The 21093-nt window shown below is 30.6% G+C and overlaps 1 protein-coding gene across 1 annotated transcript; it reads left to right on the top strand.

Annotated features, from left to right (window-relative positions):
• Nucleotides 1-429: 429 nt before the first annotated feature.
• LOC109796160 (auxin transporter-like protein 1) lies at nt 430-5686 on the top strand. Its single transcript, XM_020355823.3, has 9 exons — nt 430-1159; nt 1253-1436; nt 1661-1846; nt 1974-2086; nt 2195-2378; nt 2686-2783; nt 3612-3819; nt 3997-4254; nt 5268-5686. The coding sequence occupies exons 2-9, from the start codon at nt 1266-1268 to the stop codon at nt 5484-5486; spliced, it is 1437 nt and encodes a 478-aa protein (XP_020211412.1). The 5' UTR covers nt 430-1159; nt 1253-1265; the 3' UTR covers nt 5487-5686.
• Nucleotides 5687-21093: the final 15407 nt, after the last annotated feature.

A 21093-nucleotide genomic window follows, 5' to 3' on the forward strand; every position in this document is an offset into this window, starting at 1 on the left:
TATTACCTGCGGATAAAATTTCGCAAAAAAATTCATAAAAATAATACTTCTACAAATTTTAATACAAAATTTACATATAATAAGATAAATTACAATAATATATATATTAAATAAATATATACTTATATATATATATTATATATAATAATATTTTTTTATATGTCATTATATATAAAATAATTTTATATGCATTTCTTAGTATTACTTAAAGCTAATAACTTTGGACCGTGATAAACTATTTTTATTGCTTTCGAAAAGAATTAATTGTACATAAATGTAATAGTAATAACTTTGGACTGTGATAAAGTATTTTTATTACTTTCGAAAAGAATTAATTGTACATAAATGTTCAAGGATATATATTAAAAACATGTTTGTGTTGGTATTCGACCTTGGGGAATGGTCGAATGAGTTGTGTCACTGTCACAAAATGTCCGAAAATTACTATTCCACTGCCACATTCTCACCAGTCATCAACCATCTTAAAAAGTCTTGAGTGACAGCCAAACCAAATCGATCTCACAGCAGAGAGAGACAAATAATAACAAGAGAGAGAAAGAGAATACAAAACCACACTATAAACAGAAACCAAGAACACTGTCACAAATGTAACCACACTTCAAATTCAACACATTTCTTCTTTTGCCTATTCTCCAAGTCCAAACTCCAACCCTGCATCATTTCACACCATCCTCTTAACTTCGTCCTCTTTTCCTTTCCCGTTACTTATTATTTAATAATAGAAAGTAGCATAGTAACTGTTTCTTGCTCGCTGGGTTTTCGTAATCTACATTCATTCAAGTTGCTAGCTTCTGCCAAATCCTCGTGCATTTAAGACCCTAAACTCTAAAAGCTGAGTGAAGGGTAGCAGAAAAAGTATATCTTTAAGGCTCTGCAAATTGGAGATTGTAATTATGAAACTTTACCTGAGTGAGTGGTAAAAAAAGCCGCAAGAACTGCCTCATAAGGTGGTGCCATTCTGTTGTTTTCCTCATCTCAGAAGGAAAAACGAGATAAGCCAGCTGCTTTGGAAGGAGTTACAAGGAACCTACACCTACCCTCATCTTGAACTCCCTTTTCAGTTATAAATTATCAATCCCTTTCATCTCAAACCAACATTGCCTGACTTTCATCTTGTCTTGTCTTCTTACATAATTTGGTATCTTTCAAACACCAGAAACTCTTTCTCTTGCAAGTTTGGTTTAGTTTAGTTCATAACTCTGTTTCTTTCTTTGTGCGTGTGTTTCAACAGATTGAAAAAAAAAATGCTACCCCAGAAGCAAGCTGAAGAAGCCATGATGTCAAGCCTCAGCCAAACCATTGAGCATGAGGAGGGAGAGGAAGTCAAAGGGGATACCTCACATTTTAGCTTGAAAAATATTCTCTGGCATGGTGGTTCTGCCTATGATGCTTGGTTCAGCTGTGCCTCAAATCAGGTAACAATATGAATCAAGAAACGTGGTACAATTTGTATATAACCAATTTTTTTAAGCATTTGGTCAGGTGTGTATGTGTATGAAATATCATATAAGTTAATCTTTTAAGTAAGTTAGATATGAGATGAGATTTGTACACCATTTTGGTTTCTTCTGAAGCAGGGGAAAGTAAAAATAAGTTTTTTCCTTTTTATTTTATTTATTGTGGTTTTTGTGATGTGCAGGTTGCTCAGGTTCTGTTGACTCTGCCTTACTCATTCTCTCAGCTGGGAATGGTTTCAGGAATCATATTCCAAGTCTTCTATGGCTTGCTTGGGAGTTATACTGCTTATTTAATTAGCATTCTGTACATTGAGTACAGGAGCCGGAAAGAGAAAGAGAATGTCAGCTTCAAAAACCATGTCATTCAGGTTAGACATCCTAGACAACAATTGAAACACTTCTTTTTTCTTTTTTATTTTTAATTTCACTTTTCACCCTTTTACATATAGCGCCATTCTGTTTTTACTCTGAATAATTTCATTTCAATTTTCGCAGTGGTTTGAAGTGCTGGAAGGCTTGCTGGGTCCATACTGGAAAGCTATTGGATTGGCCTTCAATTGCACTTTTCTCCTCTTTGGATCTGTCATCCAGCTTATAGCTTGTGCAAGGTCTCAATTTTCCTCTTAATTACAACCTGCATTAATATTTGATTAAATAATTGAAAGAGTAGGTGTGTTAATTGTTTACTTAATTGCTTTGCTTTATGCACTGTGCAGTAACATATACTATATAAATGACCACTTGGACAAGAGGACTTGGACCTACATTTTTGGGGCATGTTGTGCTACAACAGTGTTCATTCCATCATTCCACAACTACAGGATCTGGTCCTTCCTTGGCCTTGGCATGACCACCTACACTGCTTGGTATTTGACCATCGCAGCCCTTGTTCATGGCCAGGTAAGGAAACCAACAGCAACATTGTTTATTGTTTTCGGTTTAATATCCTTTTGATTAGAATAGTTTCATAAAGTTTATCTTTTAATTTTTATAATTAAAAACATTTCATTTTTGTTCTTATATATACTATTTTTGGTTCCTAAATAAAAAATTGTTTGTATAGGAAGTTAGGAACTAAAAAAAATATTTTAATTATAAGAACTAAGATGAAGTTATAAGATTTAAAAAGGATAATTAAACCTTGTTTTTTCTTTGGTGGGGTTTCTCCTTTGAAAATGTTTCCACTAAATTTGGTTTTGTTTAATAGGTTGAAAATGTGACGCATTCGGCCCCAAACAAGATGGTTTTATATTTCACAGGCGCAACCAACATACTCTACACTTTCGGCGGGCACGCCGTCACAGTGTATGCACTTTTTAATATTTTTGCTTATTGAGTTGGACAAAACAATCATGATATTGTTCTTTATTGTTAGGACACACATAGAAAATATAATTATAATTGGAGAATTTCACTGCACGGTCCCTTTCTTCAATTGCAGCTTTATCCTGCACTCTAATGACTCTTGGAAATAAGACAAACACTATATCTGCCTCTTTGGAATAACCATTACCATCGTGTCTTGGCTTTGGGTTATACTCTGTCATTAGCAATAAAAAATTTCAAAGCCCAGTTGAAACTTTTTTCTATTAGTGTGAAGCTCCGATTTTGCTTTTCCCCTCCTAAGAACTTGTCTATATGATAAACTTTCACTATATGTAAAAGAACAAGGAAGCAACATTTTACCCCATGGTACGTCCTAGTTATTTATTCGACTAAAGTGAAAGGTGCTAGAGACACAAAAGTTCCAACATAAATACACACATTAATTATGTTTGTTCGTCTTTCCAGCATTATCCACCAGGACTTGTTTGATAGTCCAACCAACTAGATAAATCAAGCCAAAAAGTGTGTCTCTACTGTTTGTTTTATAATTTACAGTTCTTGATCTAATTTGGAAATTCTCAAATGCGCAGCTTCTTTTTCCTTTTAGTATAATTCATTTTCAATAAAAATTGTATATTGACTAGCAAAATAGGGTACAAAGTCAGAGCCCAAAACAGTTCTATTACACTTGGACACGTCACAAAACTTACAAGGAATCCTGATTTTGACAGTGGCATTTCTATGGTTCATTTGTAGATTTTACAGAAAACACTAATATGGAGCATGTGATATGACTGACTATTGCAGGGAAATCATGCATGCAATGTGGAAGCCCCAGAAGTTCAAATATATATACTTTTATGCAACAATTTATGTGTTCACCCTCACTCTACCATCTGCTATTTCCGTTTACTGGGCCTTTGGTGACCAACTTTTGGATCACTCCAATGCCTTCTCTCTCCTCCCTCGCTCTGGTTGGCGTGACACTGGTGTCATCCTTATGCTTATTCACCAGGTCCATATATGCATTAATGTATTAAATAAATAACATATAAGTAAACTTTCTATACACATAATTGACATGTATAATAATTTTGTTGACTGTAAGAGTCGTATTAATCATTGCTGTGTAGATTTAGGTTGTTTGTTACTAACTGATATTTTTTGCGTATTGCTATGTAACTGATCACAGTTCATCACATTTGGGTTTGCTTGTACGCCACTGTATTTCGTGTGGGAGAAAGTGATAGGAATGCATGACACAAAGAGCATATGTTTGAGGGCACTAGCCAGGTTACCTGTGGTGATACCAATATGGTTTTTGGCTATTATTTTCCCTTTCTTTGGCCCAATTAATTCTGCTGTGGGGGCCCTATTGGTCAGTTTCACCGTTTACATCATCCCTGCTTCAGCCCATATGCTCACCTACAGATCTGCCTCTGCAAGACAGGTATATATATATATATATATATATGTGCTCCATTCTCTCCACATCTTATCTTATCTTAGGGCCTCTATGTCATCTTAGAATTTGTTTGAATAAATTTTTTCTAAAGTATTTTCGAAGAAAAATAAGAGGAAAAAAAAAAAAAAAACTTCTCCCATAAACTAAGTTTATTTTATAAATAAGCTAATTTATATTATGAAAAAGCTGATTTGATTTTTTCTTCTTAACTTTTCCTCATTGAAGCTCTTTTGGACAAGTTCACTAAGTCCTTAATATCTTTGTTTCAGTTTTCTACCTTACGTGTCTCATTTAACTGCCATGTTTCATAACATATGCTGATACACTCAAACATTAAAGGCATTCTTATCGTGGTGTCCAATTGCTAATAATGTTACTCTCCCTATCTAACGTTTAGTATCATAGGTTGTTAAGATTGCATCATAGTACCTGAAATTTTGTTTTTGTTTTCTTCTATACCTAAAAGCTAAATTGAATCATTTAAAAGCAAACAATGAACAGGACTGCATTTCCTATCCCGGACTGTCCATTTTTCGTGATCACATCTATCTAAGCATCCAAGGAAATCCTTGAAACCTGATCTTGTGGTTGGGTGTGCATGTTTAAGGATATGATTCCAGCTTAATTTGTGATTTAACTGGAAGTGACTTCTTATCTCCCAGGTAGTGTTAAGTCCTAGTGCCACTAGTTACAGTATTTAGGATTTGAAAATTTATGAAACGAAAGAAGTTGGTGGCGTTTCTTTGTCAATTGTCATTTAGTTACTATACTACCGCTGGTACTATTCTAACCACATGTAAACAATGAGATGGGCCAGGACCAACCAGCCCAACCTAACACTCTTAAGTGATCCTACACGTTACTCCCCTTACTAGTCCTACTATTCCTAACATATCTGTTTACTGTTCATGGTGAATTCTAATAAATTGTGACATGTACACTTGAAAACATAAGATAACATTTTGAAGTTGAATTTCTAACTTTGGTATTTTGAACAGAATGCAGCGGAGAAATTACCCTTCTTTATTCCAAACTGGACGGTGATGTATGTGGTGAATGCATTTGTGGTGGTGTGGGTTCTGGTGGTGGGCTTTGGATTTGGAGGGTGGGCCAGCATGACAAATTTCATCAAACAGGTTGACACATTCGGACTATTTGCCAAGTGCTACCAGTGCCCCCAAAAAGTCCTTCCCTCCAATCACACCTTGCATCACTGAAAAGTGAAAACTATGTATGTAGGGTGCTCTAGTATCCTAGTTTAATCTCCTTATAAACACATATTGTGAATGCCGATGTTCCCTTCTGTAGCAAGGCAATACTGTTTTTGGAGATGTAGTATCCATACAACAATTTCTTATATAATGCTTTCTATAACTCTACTTTTTTTATATTATTAATCATCATATTATTCATCTTATTTCTCAATTTTCTTTCTTCACTCGTGTCTCTCTTATAATCATAAATAATTTAGTGTATAAAAATCATTTCTCCTGCTTTTATAATCAATTTAATTTTTACTTATATATAAATGAGGTGGGATGAGTATGATAGTATTTATACTTATATAAGATATTTTTATATTAAGTTTAATAAAGACTCTCTTTGGATAATTAATCAATTAATTAATTGAGTGTGGAGGCCTAATTCTTTAGGATGAGGCCTTTTACCATTTTTTGTGGAGGCATTTAATTATTTTTGAAGGTGGTATCGGACATTCCAAAGATTGAGGCCTAAGGCACTTGTCTTCTTAATGAGCTTGCATGCAACACGGCCCTGGAGCTGGCTGCTATCATTTTTCGCCTATATATATATGTTCATCATTATTATGGCTAACATTAGGCCGTAGCATTCTGCATGATTTTGAGAGTGGAACGTGCTACATTCTAATTACGCATGCTATATCTACTTTCATCAAAATTAAAAATACTATTTCTGTGACAAGCAAAAGTCAAAATAGGTCAAGGGATAGTGCCATAGTGGGGAAATTAATTTTGTAAATGGAAACTCTTTGCTCCACGTTTAATGGAGTTCATTCATCAGTTGTACTTTACACTTACAGAGTCCATTTAAGTAAAATTTGCACAAGGACGAAATTTCGTTAAACTCCCTGATTGAAGGGAGTTCACATTCATTTGTAATATGATGAATTCTTAAATGTCTCATCGACATATTTCTATATATACAAGTTTGTGGAAATATTATTTTATTGTCTAATTGTGATAGTTAAAAAAAAAATCCACCTCCTTCCCCTTTCCTTGGAATCTTACCGATGTATCAAATATTTTAATTACACTTGTATTGAATAAAGCCAAATAGCTACTTATTATGTTTTAGATGAGGCTAGCGGTGACCTTATGCACAAAATGATGGAGTGATCACCTAAGGTTCTATGTTCGTCAAGGGACAAAAAAAATGTTATTTAATTTACATAATATAAAAAAAATGTAAATAATTAAATTACATAAAAATGTATTTGAAAAAAGTAAATTAATTATGAATAATTTAATCAAACAAAAAATTAATTGTGAATAATTAATCAATAATTATTTTTCTCACCTATCAACAAGAATCCACCCATAAATTTTAGAATATAAATAAATAATATTAAATGTGATGTGAGATATACTATTGAAATTTTTTTTCTCTTGATCAGAAATTTCAAAAATGTTAATGTAAAATTATAAATAAGAGTTTTTTTTAAACTTTTTTTTCCCTTTATCTTTTATTTATTTATTTATTTTCTTCTTTTTTTGAATCATGAAATATTTATTTCGCTGAAATCTCAAAATCAAATCGTGAATTTCTTTCACTAGCAAGTTTTTTTGAAAAATTTCATTTATTTTGATGTAGATGACAGGTAGACTTATATTTATTAGTTTCAATAAGACTCCTTACGAGTATTGTTTCTATCTACTATTATCTAAAAATAATCAAGTTATTAATAATTAGACGAAATCAAAAAATAATTCTGCAAATATAGAAGGTCCACCTCTCAATTATGAGGTTCTCTATGATATCAATGTATAATGATCTTTAAAGATAAATAATCATTTATTAAACAATAACTAAATAAATATTTAATTTATTCATAATATAATAATTGAGAAATTATTTGACTATCAAATCCAAGAACAATTATATTATTATAATATCAATTAAATAAACAACAAAAATAATTAATTATATTAATAATAATAATAATAACAACAACAACATATCCTCTTAAATTTTATTAGGAAGTTTGGAGTAAAGTATACTTCGTATCACATGGATATTGGCTAGCATACAATATCATGAACTCAAAGTGGTATTGCCATGACAAAAAAAGCTTCACTGAAACAGTGGAATTTAGTTGTTTACTTAGTTAAATTTAGTAAAACGACATATCCATTAATTTTTTATCAATGTTAAATTGAATTAATTCATCCAATTTCATAAAATAGATTAAGTTCATAGAAAAAATATATATAAGAAAATTAATTGATATTATATTGTTTCACTTTATTTGCACACGTGATATTTTATTTAAATTTGAAGTAAATAGTTACTATCTGATTATGTATCTATAAATGATTATATTATGTGAATTTTTATATACAAATAGTTATCCCAATAATATAACAGTTTAAATTAAATTGATTTAAATTTATTTATGAAAAAAGGTTATTAAAAATTTATTTTATTAAGTTTAACACCTGATTTTATTTTATCTAACTCATATGTGTTGTCCCCGCGTTTAATTTATTAGTACTAAGAATAAATTTATTGAGTATAAAGAGTTTTAAAATTTTCATAATTTGTCTTCTTCCTTTGGAGATTTTGAGCCATCAAAAACTATTTTCAATGATCTACTTTTAGTTAAGAAATCCAATTAAGAAAAATTTAATTTAGAGACCCCTTTGAAATTTTTAAATAAGAACCAATCCTGTAATTTAACTAATAAATAAAAATGAAGATTTAATGAGCTGATATCCTCTTTTGTTTTGGGAAGTCTCATTGCTGGACCTAATCACCTAAACATGGGTCGAAAACCGAGTATCATTACTTTTGGGCTTTAAATAAAAAAGAAACTCCCAAAATGGCAAAATCCATATGGACCACTAAGCACTACATTATACAAATTTTCATACTCTAGGTTCCTCACTAGTAAACATCAATCATGCAGCGTGGCCTATATAAGTTCATATTTATTACGGAGTATTTTTTTTATTCATAAAAATAGTAGATAGAGAATGATACTTTATAAAATTATATATGATAGAGAGTTAATAATATGTTAAAAGTTTTTAGATTAAATATTATTATTTATTTAATGATTAGTTGAAACTCAATAATGTAACAATCCGGCTGGTCACTACACACGGCATAGCACACTAGAAACACCAGACAGATAGAACAAGTATATAAATATAGGATCTAGAATATATAAATATACAAAGTTCCAGTCTGACTAGAGTTAAAGTGTACCAAAGAAGTTTACGACCAAATGCTACCATCCCAAGTAGCCACAAGCAAAACAACCACACAAGCAAAACAGCTGCAAGGTCCGCCGGAGACTCACCACAATCCGCCCACCTATTCCTGCCCTGCTCCCACACATGGTATGATCATCGCAGTCCCAAAGCATGGAAAACAACAAAAGTGTAAGCTAGTGAAATTAAAATTCAACAAACAATTATATGAATATCAATATGAATAACCACAGATACAATTATCACACACTTGTACAGCTTACATCACTCAACATTTTCAGCACCGCAATACGGCAATATCAGCACTGTTAAGCAGCAACAACAGCACCACTCAAGTGGCTATAACGGCACCGCGCAGCGGCAACAACAGCACCGCTTTAGCGGTTAGAATCAGCACCACAAATGTGGCTAACCCCAGCACCGACTTAGCGGCTATAATATCACCCAAACTCAGCACAGCACAGCACAGCACAGCACAGCACGGGATAACACAGCACGACAATTCAACAACTATTATTATTTTCTACAATTCAGCTCAATAGTCTATAATTCCGCTATACTATAAAATTTCTCTTATTAATCCATTGATTTCAGCTCAACAATACACCTCTAATACAGCTAACATATTTATCTCAGCTTTATCCCCTAGTCATCACAGCATATTCATCAAATTCAACTTAGTTCAGCGTATAACATCATTGATTAACAATTTCGGCACAACTCAACAGCCAACATCATATAGATCGTCATCTCCTTGCGCGCCCGGTGCACTCGAGGTTGCGCCCAGCGCGGCTCAACCCGAGAGCACCAAGGCTCTCCCGCGCCTGGCGCAATTCCCAATTGCGCCCAGCGCCTGCCTGGCAGAGACTCAAGGAATCTCGAGCGCTCAGCGGGGCCTAACCCGCGCCCAGCGTGGGGAAGGCAGAGACCTACCAAGGTCTCACGCCCAGCGCAATTCGCAATTGCACCCGGCGTGCTCTTGGCAGAGACTCCCAAGGAGCCTCCGCGCCCAGCGAGTTCAAGGTGCGCCTAGCGCGACCCAAGTATCCCAAAAAAAAACATGTTACTCTTGATATCACGCCCAGCGCAGCTCGAGTCACGCCCGGCGCGGGCCAACCAAAGACTCCCATTTACAAGCTCGCCCAGCGCACACAGCCTTGCGCCCGGCGGGCTTGCCTAAACAGAGTCTCCTGGTGGTCGCGCGCCCGGCGCGAAGAACAACGCCCAGCGCGAAGAACAACGCCCAGCGCGAACTCATCAGTAACTCTCCCAAGTTCGAAAAATTCCCAAAACCTGCAAAATTTCACAGCAAACTCACATGCAAACGGTTCAAAATGCCACATTTTCATCAAGGAGCTCGAAAGTTCCAGCTTTATACGCATGCAACAACAGATCAAAGAAATCCCAAATTTTTACTCCAAACCATAAAACCCCAAAACCCCAATTTTTCCAGCAACCCAGCCAAAACACAATCAATCACCAGCAGCCAGATGAGTTCCTACACCCATTTTCCAGTCAAAAACGCAGGCAAAATACTAACTTCCCTTACCTCAATTTTGAAGAAAAATCCGAGTTTCGGGTCTGTGGAGATTGGAGAAGAAGAGAAACTTGAATGAAGAAAGGAGGAAATCTTCAGCTAGCCCTTTCCTAAGCTTGATCAGCACCTTCAGCTACCAAGTATCACCACAAGCAAGAGGAAGAAAAGGAGAAGTGAGAGTCTTGAGAGGGGAAGAGAGAATTTTTTTTTTTTTCTAGTGAGAGTTGGGAGGGGAAGTGTGTATATACCAGCCACGGGTCTCCCAAATAATACTTAATAATTCAAAATTTTACTTATCGAATTAAAGTACTAAAGAAATTTTATCTATGATGTTAAGAATATTTTTAAATAAATTTATTCATTAAGAAATGATTTTAATGACGGAAATATTAGACTTGCATTTAAAAAAACAAAAATTTAGATAAAATTTTGAACATTCATGTCAAATCATTAAGAAATGATTTTAATGACGAAAAAATATTAGACTCGCATTTTAAAAAAGCAAATTTAGATAAAATTTTGAACATTCTTGTCGAAGCACACGACCTATACTTATTATTCCAAATGATTATGAGAATTTTTTTTTTTGGCAAAAATTAATGGGAGTTTTGCAATCAAAACTAAGTTAATGGTTAAGTAATCAAACATTCATTGTCAAAAAAAGAGAAGAAGTTATAAAGTACTGTACTTATTAGGAGTTTATTTATGTGACGCACGCATGAGCATTTATTAGTGTTAATTAAAAAAAAATAAGACGAAAAGAAGATAATTTATTTATCAGAAAACAAATATAAATATTTTACTTTTCATTTTCTTTACCTTTCGAAATTTATAATCGTTTTCGTAAAATAGAACCAACAATTTCATTTAAAAATTTCAATGTCTAATTAATAATTTTTTTTTCAATTATACTCTTATTTAATAAATAATTGTTTTTCAAATCCCTAAGATTAACTTAACAATTGAGAGAAAAGAATTGGAATAGATACAAGAATAGAGTCAGAAATGGTTTGAAACTCAATTTTAAGAATTAAAATATTTTTAACAAATGTATAAAAATTAAATTTTATATAAAATATTTATAGTTATTTATTTTTAAAATAAAAATATATAACAAAATATATTTATCAACATCAATTTGTTAAAAAAAACACTCAAGATTATAAATGATAATGTAAGTTTCACGTGTCATCAATAACTTTTATGAATGTATTATACAAAATTAATATATACCTTGCTAATAAATGTTTACGAAGAGGTTCTATTAATTATGTTATAAAAATTCAATTAACCAAAATATATTACATTACTAGTAATTTATCTTTTACAACAATAGTAAGAAAAAAATGATGTTTGAGGTATATATTATTAGTTTGCATAACTTAACCAGAGGATATGTGGAGTTTCTAACAACTTTTAGAGTTGTTGCAAATTTTAAAAGAATATTGGTGCAATACTTGTTAGTAGATGCAAAAACCTCTTACAATATCCTCATTGGATGACCAACTTTAAATTAATTGGGAGTTGTAGTGTCAACATCTCATTTAACAATGAAATTTTACGGGGTAGATGGAAGGGTTATCATTGTTAAGGACGATCAGAAACTAGTGCGATAATGTTACACACAAGGTTTGAAAGTTACACAACAAGAGTCATCATCAACAACTTCAACAAAATTGTCCAACAACCATGAAGCCTTGATTGCACATATCGATCTAATCAACTCTACTGATCTAGATCCCAAAATCAACTTTGAGCATAGGTCGAGTCCAATCGATGATCTCACCAAGCTCCACTTGGTCCAAAGCTTGGACAAATCATTAAGATTAACAAAAATTTAGATACCAATTTAAAAGGTACAATCTTAAAAATTCTTATTGAAAATTGTTAATCTCTTTGCTTGGTCTAGTGCATATATGCTAGAAATTGATCCAAACTTTATGTGTCACGAGTCGGCAATATGCAAAGAAACTAGGCCTATTGCACTCGAAAAACATAAATTAGGAGTATAAAAGAGAGATGTAGTCAAAGTTGAAAAAAAAAATTGCTAGCCACTAATTTTATCCACGAAGTCAAATATACAACATGATTAACAAATGTTGTCATGGTAAAAAAATCCAATGACAAATGATGAATGTGTGTGGATTATACCAATCTAGATAAAATTTGTCTGAAAGATGCATATTCGCTCTCCAACATCGACAGGTTGGTTAATTGAGCTTCGGGGCTCCAAAATCTCATTTAAGATCTAGTTTATTATCATCTCTAAAACAAAATACTCTTATATACACTAGATTGGAGAATACATGAACTAACTTTATCTTTGAAATCTCTTTTGCATATACCCAATCTCACCGGAGGGACGACCTTAAAATGGGGGAGCTAGCATTCATATTCAGAAGTTTCTTACGGACCTTGACAAGTAGAAAATCACTAAGAACCCACTTCTTTGTAAGGACACATGCATTTTATTTATAAAAAAAATATCTAATCTTGAAGCAACGTTGCTTTTTAACCTTTTTTTTTCCTTTTTTTTTTCTATCCTTACTCTCTTCCTCGACCTTTGAACCTTGGATGTGGATTGTCGTCTTTATGACTTTGATTTATCTATGATATTTTCTACCTTTAAAATCAATAGAATTTTCCTTTTGTACTAAACTCTTATAGTTTAGATTGAGCTCGTGAATCCTAAGAGTTCCTAAGACTGTTTGGTATTATAAAAATGGATAAGAAATATAAAGGCGAGAATGAAAATGAGAGTAAAAATAAAGATGAATGCTTGTTAGATAGAAAATTAAATGGTAGGAAATTAATTCTAGAAATATGATTTTTCTTTCTTTCTTATTCATTTATTTATACTTATTCCTCTTTTCTTTATTTTATATATTTTATTTCTCATCTATTTTCTTCATCTTACTAAACATATATTATATTTTAATTTTTTTTTCTCTATTTCTCTTAAACTAAATAATGAAATTTTCACTAGATTTTTTTTTTCTTTATCAAACGTACCCTAGATGTTCATTCATCTTCAAGTAATTAATGCCCTTTACTTAAATGAAATTTATCTTTGGCTCTCGTGATATTTTATAGATTATATGATAGAGAGTTAATAATATATTAAAGGTTTTCAGATTAAAAATTATTATTTATTTAGTGATTAGTTAAAATTTAATAATATCTAATTTAACTCAAAATTTTACTTATCAAATTGAAGACTAATAAAAGTTTATTAAAGAAACTTCATCTATGATGTTAAGAATATTTTTAAATAAATTTATTCATTAAAAAATGGTTTTAATGACAAAAAAAATATTAGACTCGCAAATTATTATTTTTCAAATGATTATGAGAAATTATTAATTTTTTTTTTGGCAAAAATTAATGGGAGTTTTGCAATCAAAACTAAGTTAATGGTTAAGTGATCAAACATTCGTTGTAAAAAAAAAAGTTATGAAGTACTGTACTTATTAGGAGTTCATTTATGTGACGCGCGCATGAGCATTTATTAGTGTTAATTACAACAATAAAAAAAAATTAAGACGAAAAGAAGATAATTTATTTTCAGAAAACAAATATAAATATTTTACTTTTCATTTTTTTTACCTTTCGAAATTTATAATCGTTTTTATAAAATAGACCCAACAATTTCATTTCAGAATTTCAATGTCTAATTAATAATTTTTTTTTCAATTATACTCTTATTTAATAATTTTTTTTTAAATTACTAAGATTAATTTAACGGTTGAGAGAAAAGAATTGGAATAGATACACGAATAGAGTCAAAAATGGTTTAAAACTCAAATTTAAGAATTAAAATATTTTTAACAAATGTATAAAAATTAAATTTTATATAAAATATTTATAGTTATTTATTTTAAAATAAATTAAAATATATAATAAAATATATTTATAAACATCAATTTGTTAAAAAAAAAAACACTCAAGATTATAAATGATAATCGTAAGTTTCACGTGTCATCAATAATTTTTATGAATTTATTATACAAAATTAATATATACCTTGCTAATAAATTTTACAAAGAGATTCTATTAATTATGTTATAAAAATTCAATTAACCAAAATATATTACATTACTAGTAATTTATCTTTTACAACAATAGTAACCAATAATCATCGAAATAAAATTATTTTTATATTATTAGAAAAGTAAGAAAAAAATAATGTTTGAGGTATACATTATTAGTTTGCATAACTTTACCAAAGAATATGTGGAGTTTCTAACAACTTTTAGAGTTGTTGGAAATTTTAAAAGAATATTAGTGCAATACTCTCTAGTAGATGCAAAAGCCTCTTACAATATTCTCATTGGATGACCAACTTTAAACCAATTGGGAGTTGTAGTGTCAACATCTCATTTGACAATGAAATTTCCCGAGACAAATGGAAGGGTTATCATTGTTAAGGACGATCAAAAACTAGTGTGACAATGTTACACACAAGGTTTGAAGGTTACATAGCTAGAGTCATCATCAACAACTTCAAAAATTGTCTGACAACCATGAAGCCTTGATTGCACATGTCAATCTAATCAACTCTACTAATCTAGATCATAGAATCAACTTTGAGCATAGGTCGGGTTCAATCAATGATCTCACCGAACTCCACTTGGACCAAAGCTCAGACAAATCACTAAGATCAACAAAAATTTAGATACTAATTTAAAAGGTATAATCTTATAAATTCTTATTAAAAACGTTGATCTCTTTGCTTGGTCTAGTGCATATATGCCAAGAGTTGATTCAAACTTTATGTGTCACAAGTTGGCACTATGCAAAGAAACTAGGCCTATTGCACTTGAAAAACATAAATTGGGACTAGAAAAGAGAGATACCGTCAAAGCAGAAACAAAAAAATTGTTAGCCACTAATTTTATCCACGAAGTCAAATATACAACATGATTAGCTAATGTTGTCATGGTAAAAAAATCCAATGGAAAATGACGAATATGTGTGGATTATGCTAATCTAAATAAAGTTTGTCTAAAAGATGCATATTCACTCTCCAACATCAACAAATTGGTTGATTGAGCTTCAGGGTACCAAATTCTTATTTAAGGTTTAGTTTGTTCTCATCCCTAGGACAAGATACTCTTATATACATTAGATTGAAGAATACATGAACTAACTTTATCTTTGAAATCTCTTTCGCATATACCCAATCTCACCAGAGAGACCTTAAAATGTAGGAACTATCATTCATATTCGGAGGTTTCTTACGGACCTTGACAAGTAGGAGTGTGCAAAAAATCCAAATTGATCCGAACCGATCCATAACCGATTCAATCTGTATTAAAAATCTGATCCATTTTTGAAAAAAAATCCGAACCGATCCACTTTATAAAATCAAATTCAATTATCCGATCCATTTTTATAAAGTGGATCGGTTCGGTTTGGTTCAATTTTTTTTAAAAAACCAATCCATATATGAATAAAAAATGGATAACTGCACTGCACCAAACCAATCCAATTTCAAAAAATCCGATCCATATTTTAAAAAATCAAATCGATCCACTTTATAAAAAGTGGATCAGTTAATCGATCCACTTTTATAAAACGGTTCAATTTAGTTCGGTTCAAATTTTTCAAAAAACTGATCCATGAACACTCTTATTGACGAGTAGCAAATCACTAAGAACCCACTTCTTTGTAAGGACACATGCATTTTAATTTTAAAAAAATATCCAATCTTGAAGCAACGCTGCTTTTTAACGTTTTTTTTTTCCTATCCTTATTCTCTTCCTCGACCTTTAAACCTTGGAGGTGGATTGTCGTCTTTATGACTTTGATTTATCTCTGAAATTTTCTACCTTTAAAATCAATAGAATTTTCCTTTTGCACTAAGCTCTTGCAGTTTAGATTGAGCTCGTGAATCCTAAGAGTTCCTAACACTGTTTGGTATTATAAAAAGAGTTAATCACCTATATATTGCTAATGTAAAGTTTTTTTACATTAATAATCAATTATATTTTTTTGTGTCATGTCACTGTTAAAAACATGGCACAATTAAAAGATATAATTAGTTGTCAGTATAAAATATTTTACACTGGTAGTATATAAGTGATTAACTCTTATAAAAATGGATAAGTAATATAAATGCGAGAATGAAAATGAGAGTAAAAATAAGGATGAATGTTTGTTAGATAGAAAATTAGATGGTAGGAAATTAATTCTAGAAATATGATTTTTCTTTCTTTCTTATTCATTTATTTATACTTATTCCTCTTTTCTTTATTTTATATATTTTATTTCTCATCTATTTTCTTCATCTTACTAAACATATATTATATATTTTTTTCTATTTCTCTTAAACTAAATAATGAAATTTTCACTAAATTTTGTTTTTCTTTATCAAACGTACCCTAGATATTCATCCATCTTCAAGTAATTAATACCCTTTACTTGGATGAAAATTATCTTTGGTTCTCGTGAGGGTTGTACATAAGCTCCATGTAGTTTTCTTCTATGGTGCATTCTTTATTGAGAGCTCTGTTTGAGGATGTAATCCCTTTTTGAGAAGATTCATATAACCCATTTATATACATTTTCCTTTTCTCACTCGTAAATAAACACGTGTATATTAGATCAAGAAATTTATGTACATGTTACATATATATATATATATATATATATATATATATATATGATTATTTTAGTAGTGAATTAATTTCAATTATGAGAATAATTAAATTAATGTTTTTTATGAGGCATTGATCAAATTATGTTTAACTTTGAGGGAAGGTTAAAATAACTTTTTTTAATATATTTTTTAGTCACGGAATTTGGAAGTAGGAAAAAGTAAATTTCAAATCAATATAAAAAATTATTTTCATGATAATACTGTTAACAAAAATATTAAAAAAAATAATAGTAAATAATATAGTATCTCATAAAATCATTAGAATTAACCTATTTATTAACAGAAGAAAGTGAAATAGATGCATGATGAGATAAGTTCATTCTCATAGTCATTTTTATAATATTTTTTTATGGATAAGATATCTCATAAAAACGAAAGGAAAAAAAAAACCCAAATAAAGAACTTTCTCCCAGGATCTCTGATTCTATAATAAGAGATTTTGTAATATATATATCTAGTTAGCATAATTGATAATTGGATTGTTGGATGTTTGCACTGAACCGGATATGACAGTGACCCGCAGATCGTAGTCTATAATAATTAATAAACAGTTTAATTGTTTGAACACGAACTCCACGTGTTCAATGAAAAAGTAAAGAAATATTTATTTTCTTTTACAAAAACAAGGAAAACAAAAGTAGGTTTTTAAAAATTAAAAAAACAAGAATATAATAACAAACAAATTGTTGGATCAAGTGAAATTAAACTCAAAATCTTTACATTAGGTTGACTTTAAATTTTGTGAATATTTTTTTTAATGAGATATTTCACTAAAAATAGTAATGTTTCTAGCAAAATATTACTCAATGAATTTGATGAATATTCGTAGTCTAACTATCCTAATAAATAACACTATTTAGAGAGTTTAGCTCACATAACTAAGAAGTTTGTGTCTGTCGTTACAATCTTTTAATATTGTGTTGGATTCATGTTTTTATTGGTAAAAAAATTGTAATTTTGTTTTAACTTTTATTATTGTAATAATTTATCGTTGTCATTACACTTAACGGCTTAACTTCCTACCTAAAATTCACATAATTATAGATCTTGAAAAAACATTGAAAATAAACTATATTCATATATATATATATATATATATATATAGTAATTTAAAACTATAATATATGACTCTAAGTTGCTGATCAAATATCACTAGCAAAGCTTATACAAAGGTAGCCTCCAACTATACCGCCATCTAGTATGGCCCGCAAATCACCAACTTTACTAGCCTAACCCTATCCTACTTTTATGTAAACATGATCATTATAATTCAACTACTAGCAATGGTTACTACAAGAAAAATGCAAATTGTCGATAGATACAAATCTACCAGAAAATTTATATTTTTGACAGATTTTACCGATGGAAAAAAATTCGTAGAAAAATTTATATTACTGACAGATACAAATCTATCGAAAAAATTATATTTCCAACGGATTTTACTGACAGATAATTTCCGACAGATACAAATCTATCAAAAAATTTATATTTTCGATGGATTTTATCGACAAAAAAAATTCGTAGAAAAAGTTATATTACCGACGAAATATTTTCGATGGATTTATATTTGTAAAAAATATAAGAACTTCCAATGAAAATCTTTGAAGATGCTTAAGTCAAAATTTTTCAACGGAATGTTACTAACGGATAATGATTTGTCAAAAATGTTTAATATTTTATCAAAAATTGCATCCATAAAAATGTTTAATATTCTGTTCAGTAACAATAAAAATGATTAAAATTGACAATCATATATTAAAAAGATCAATAAAATTTTAAATATCTATATATATATGTATTCTAATAAATTATTACATAAAAAAGACTAGTAAATTATATATATATATATATATATATATATAGAGAGAGAGAGAGAGAGAGAGAGAGAGGAGGAATCAAATGACTTACAAAATAACTCTTAGTAAAGTTACTCCACTCAATAACTCATGTGTATGTTGAATTTCATCGATCCAATATTTAAATTAAAAGTTCTTAAATTTTACTAATAATTAATATAGAGAAAAATTGATTAGTTCTAGAATAAATTATTTGTTAAAAATATAGTTGAAACATTAATTATTTTAAATTATTTAACTAGAATCTTATTAATAATTTACTATATGATCTTGATATTTTTGTATAACTAATATCTGCTTTTAAATTTGATATGAAAATATTATGATATAATTAAATAAAATTTTAAATTAGTATTTGATGCCCCTTTTTTGGTCAAAAATTCTCTTTTTCGATGGATATTCCTTTTTACCGACAGATTATGTTCGTCAGAAATTTACATTTTTCTTGTGGTGGGTAAGTTATATTTCAAAAGAAATCAACATAATGCAAATATATAGAAGTATAACAATTTTACAACTAAGAACCACAAGTAAACCAAACAACAAGACACCTCATGGTTTACAACATATCAAGGCCCCCACATCTCAATATGAAATTCATCACCCTAACATAAGTAAGTAATTTACAACATATGATACATCATATTTAACCACCTCAATGCCATCCAACCAGATAAACAACAAGCATATGAACAACATAAAATTACACTACATCATATGCATACACCTCAACTAATACGTCACTACACATTCACTACAAAATTCTCCTTTAACTGAGTGAGTAATCTAAGTGACTTGACCCTACTGAACCAACATGATCTTTTTCACACCTACTAGTGTAATATCCCAAAATTTTATTCAAATGAAAAAAGTTATTTATTATGTGAATAAGTATTTTATTCCCGTATTTTACTATTCATGTATATGTATTTTACTATTTACATATACGTATTTTACTATTTATGTATACGTATTTTACTATTTACGTATACGTATGTATGAATAGTATTTTACTATGCAATTGCACAGTGAAGGGCGGCTGCACGAGGGATGCGGGTTTCAAATTTTTAATAAATTTGAATATAATAATGAATAGTGCATAGTAATTATATTATTATTTTAATGAATAGTGCATAGTGCATAGTAACTTCAAAATTTCTATAAATAGGGGCCTAAGGTTTTGAAAATTCAGAATTCTAGAGAGAAGGAAATTCTAGAGAAATAGAGAGAGAAAGTAAGAGAGAGAAGGAGAAAGAAAAGGAGGTTCTGCTCCAGTGCCTTGTTTAAGGAGAAAGAGGAAGAGATTCTGCCCTAATTCCGATTCCTTTTTAAGGAAAGAGAAGAGGAGATTCTGCCCAAGTTTTAGAGAGATATTGCGCTAGTTCCAACTCCTACTTATCCAGGTAAGGGGGGGAGTGGGAAACCTTGCTTGGGGGTGTAGAAATAATTGTTAAATAGTCTGTTTGTTGGATTGGCTCCCGATCCCTTGTCTGTTGTTTGATTATTTGAATATACATTATTACTGTGTTTTGTTTGTACTACTTGATTTTCTTGTTGCGGTAATTAATAATTATAATTAATGGATAACTTCACTTTTACTATTCTAAAATATTCATTGAATGGAAGACTAAGCCTCCTATTAACTTATAAATTTAGACTTTATTATCTAAATGGAAGGCCGAGCCTCCTTATTTTCATTAAGCTTCCTATTTTACTTAAGGATTTAATTATACAAGGAAATATAAATTATATGATCCCTAAAGACCTTTGAACTATTGGACCCTTGACTTAATGACCTTTGGACTGTTGGACAATGGACTATTGGACTATTGAACCTTTGGACTATGGGACTATTGAATTATTGGACCTTTGGACTATTGGACTAATAAAATATAATATAAGTATGAATTATGCTTATGATATGGTGTATTATAGGAAATTCTGTAATATGTTAAATGTTAAGTTTATGATTGTATGACATGCATCATATGCATATATACTCCAGGTGTGCCGCTGAGGTCGCATACCCACGACTAACAAGGTGTACCTTTGGGTCACCCATGATATGCTAACAAGGTGTGCCTTTGGGTCACCAATGATGTAACCAGGTGTTCCTTTGGGTCACCCACGATATGCTAACTAGGTGTGCCTTAGGGTCACCAATGATGATATGTGAACTTCCGTATGGCGCCACATGCATATATTTATGAGTTGAGTCTATGACATCATTGCATGATAAATAATTATATATGATAATGATTATGTGTGTGTGCTATTTAACTTTTATTTCTTCATCTA

The sequence above is a fragment of the Cajanus cajan genome, chromosome 3 (assembly GCF_000230855.2).
Source record: "Cajanus cajan strain Asha chromosome 3, NIPB_CcT2T_4, whole genome shotgun sequence".
NCBI lineage: Eukaryota > Viridiplantae > Streptophyta > Magnoliopsida > Fabales > Fabaceae > Cajanus > Cajanus cajan.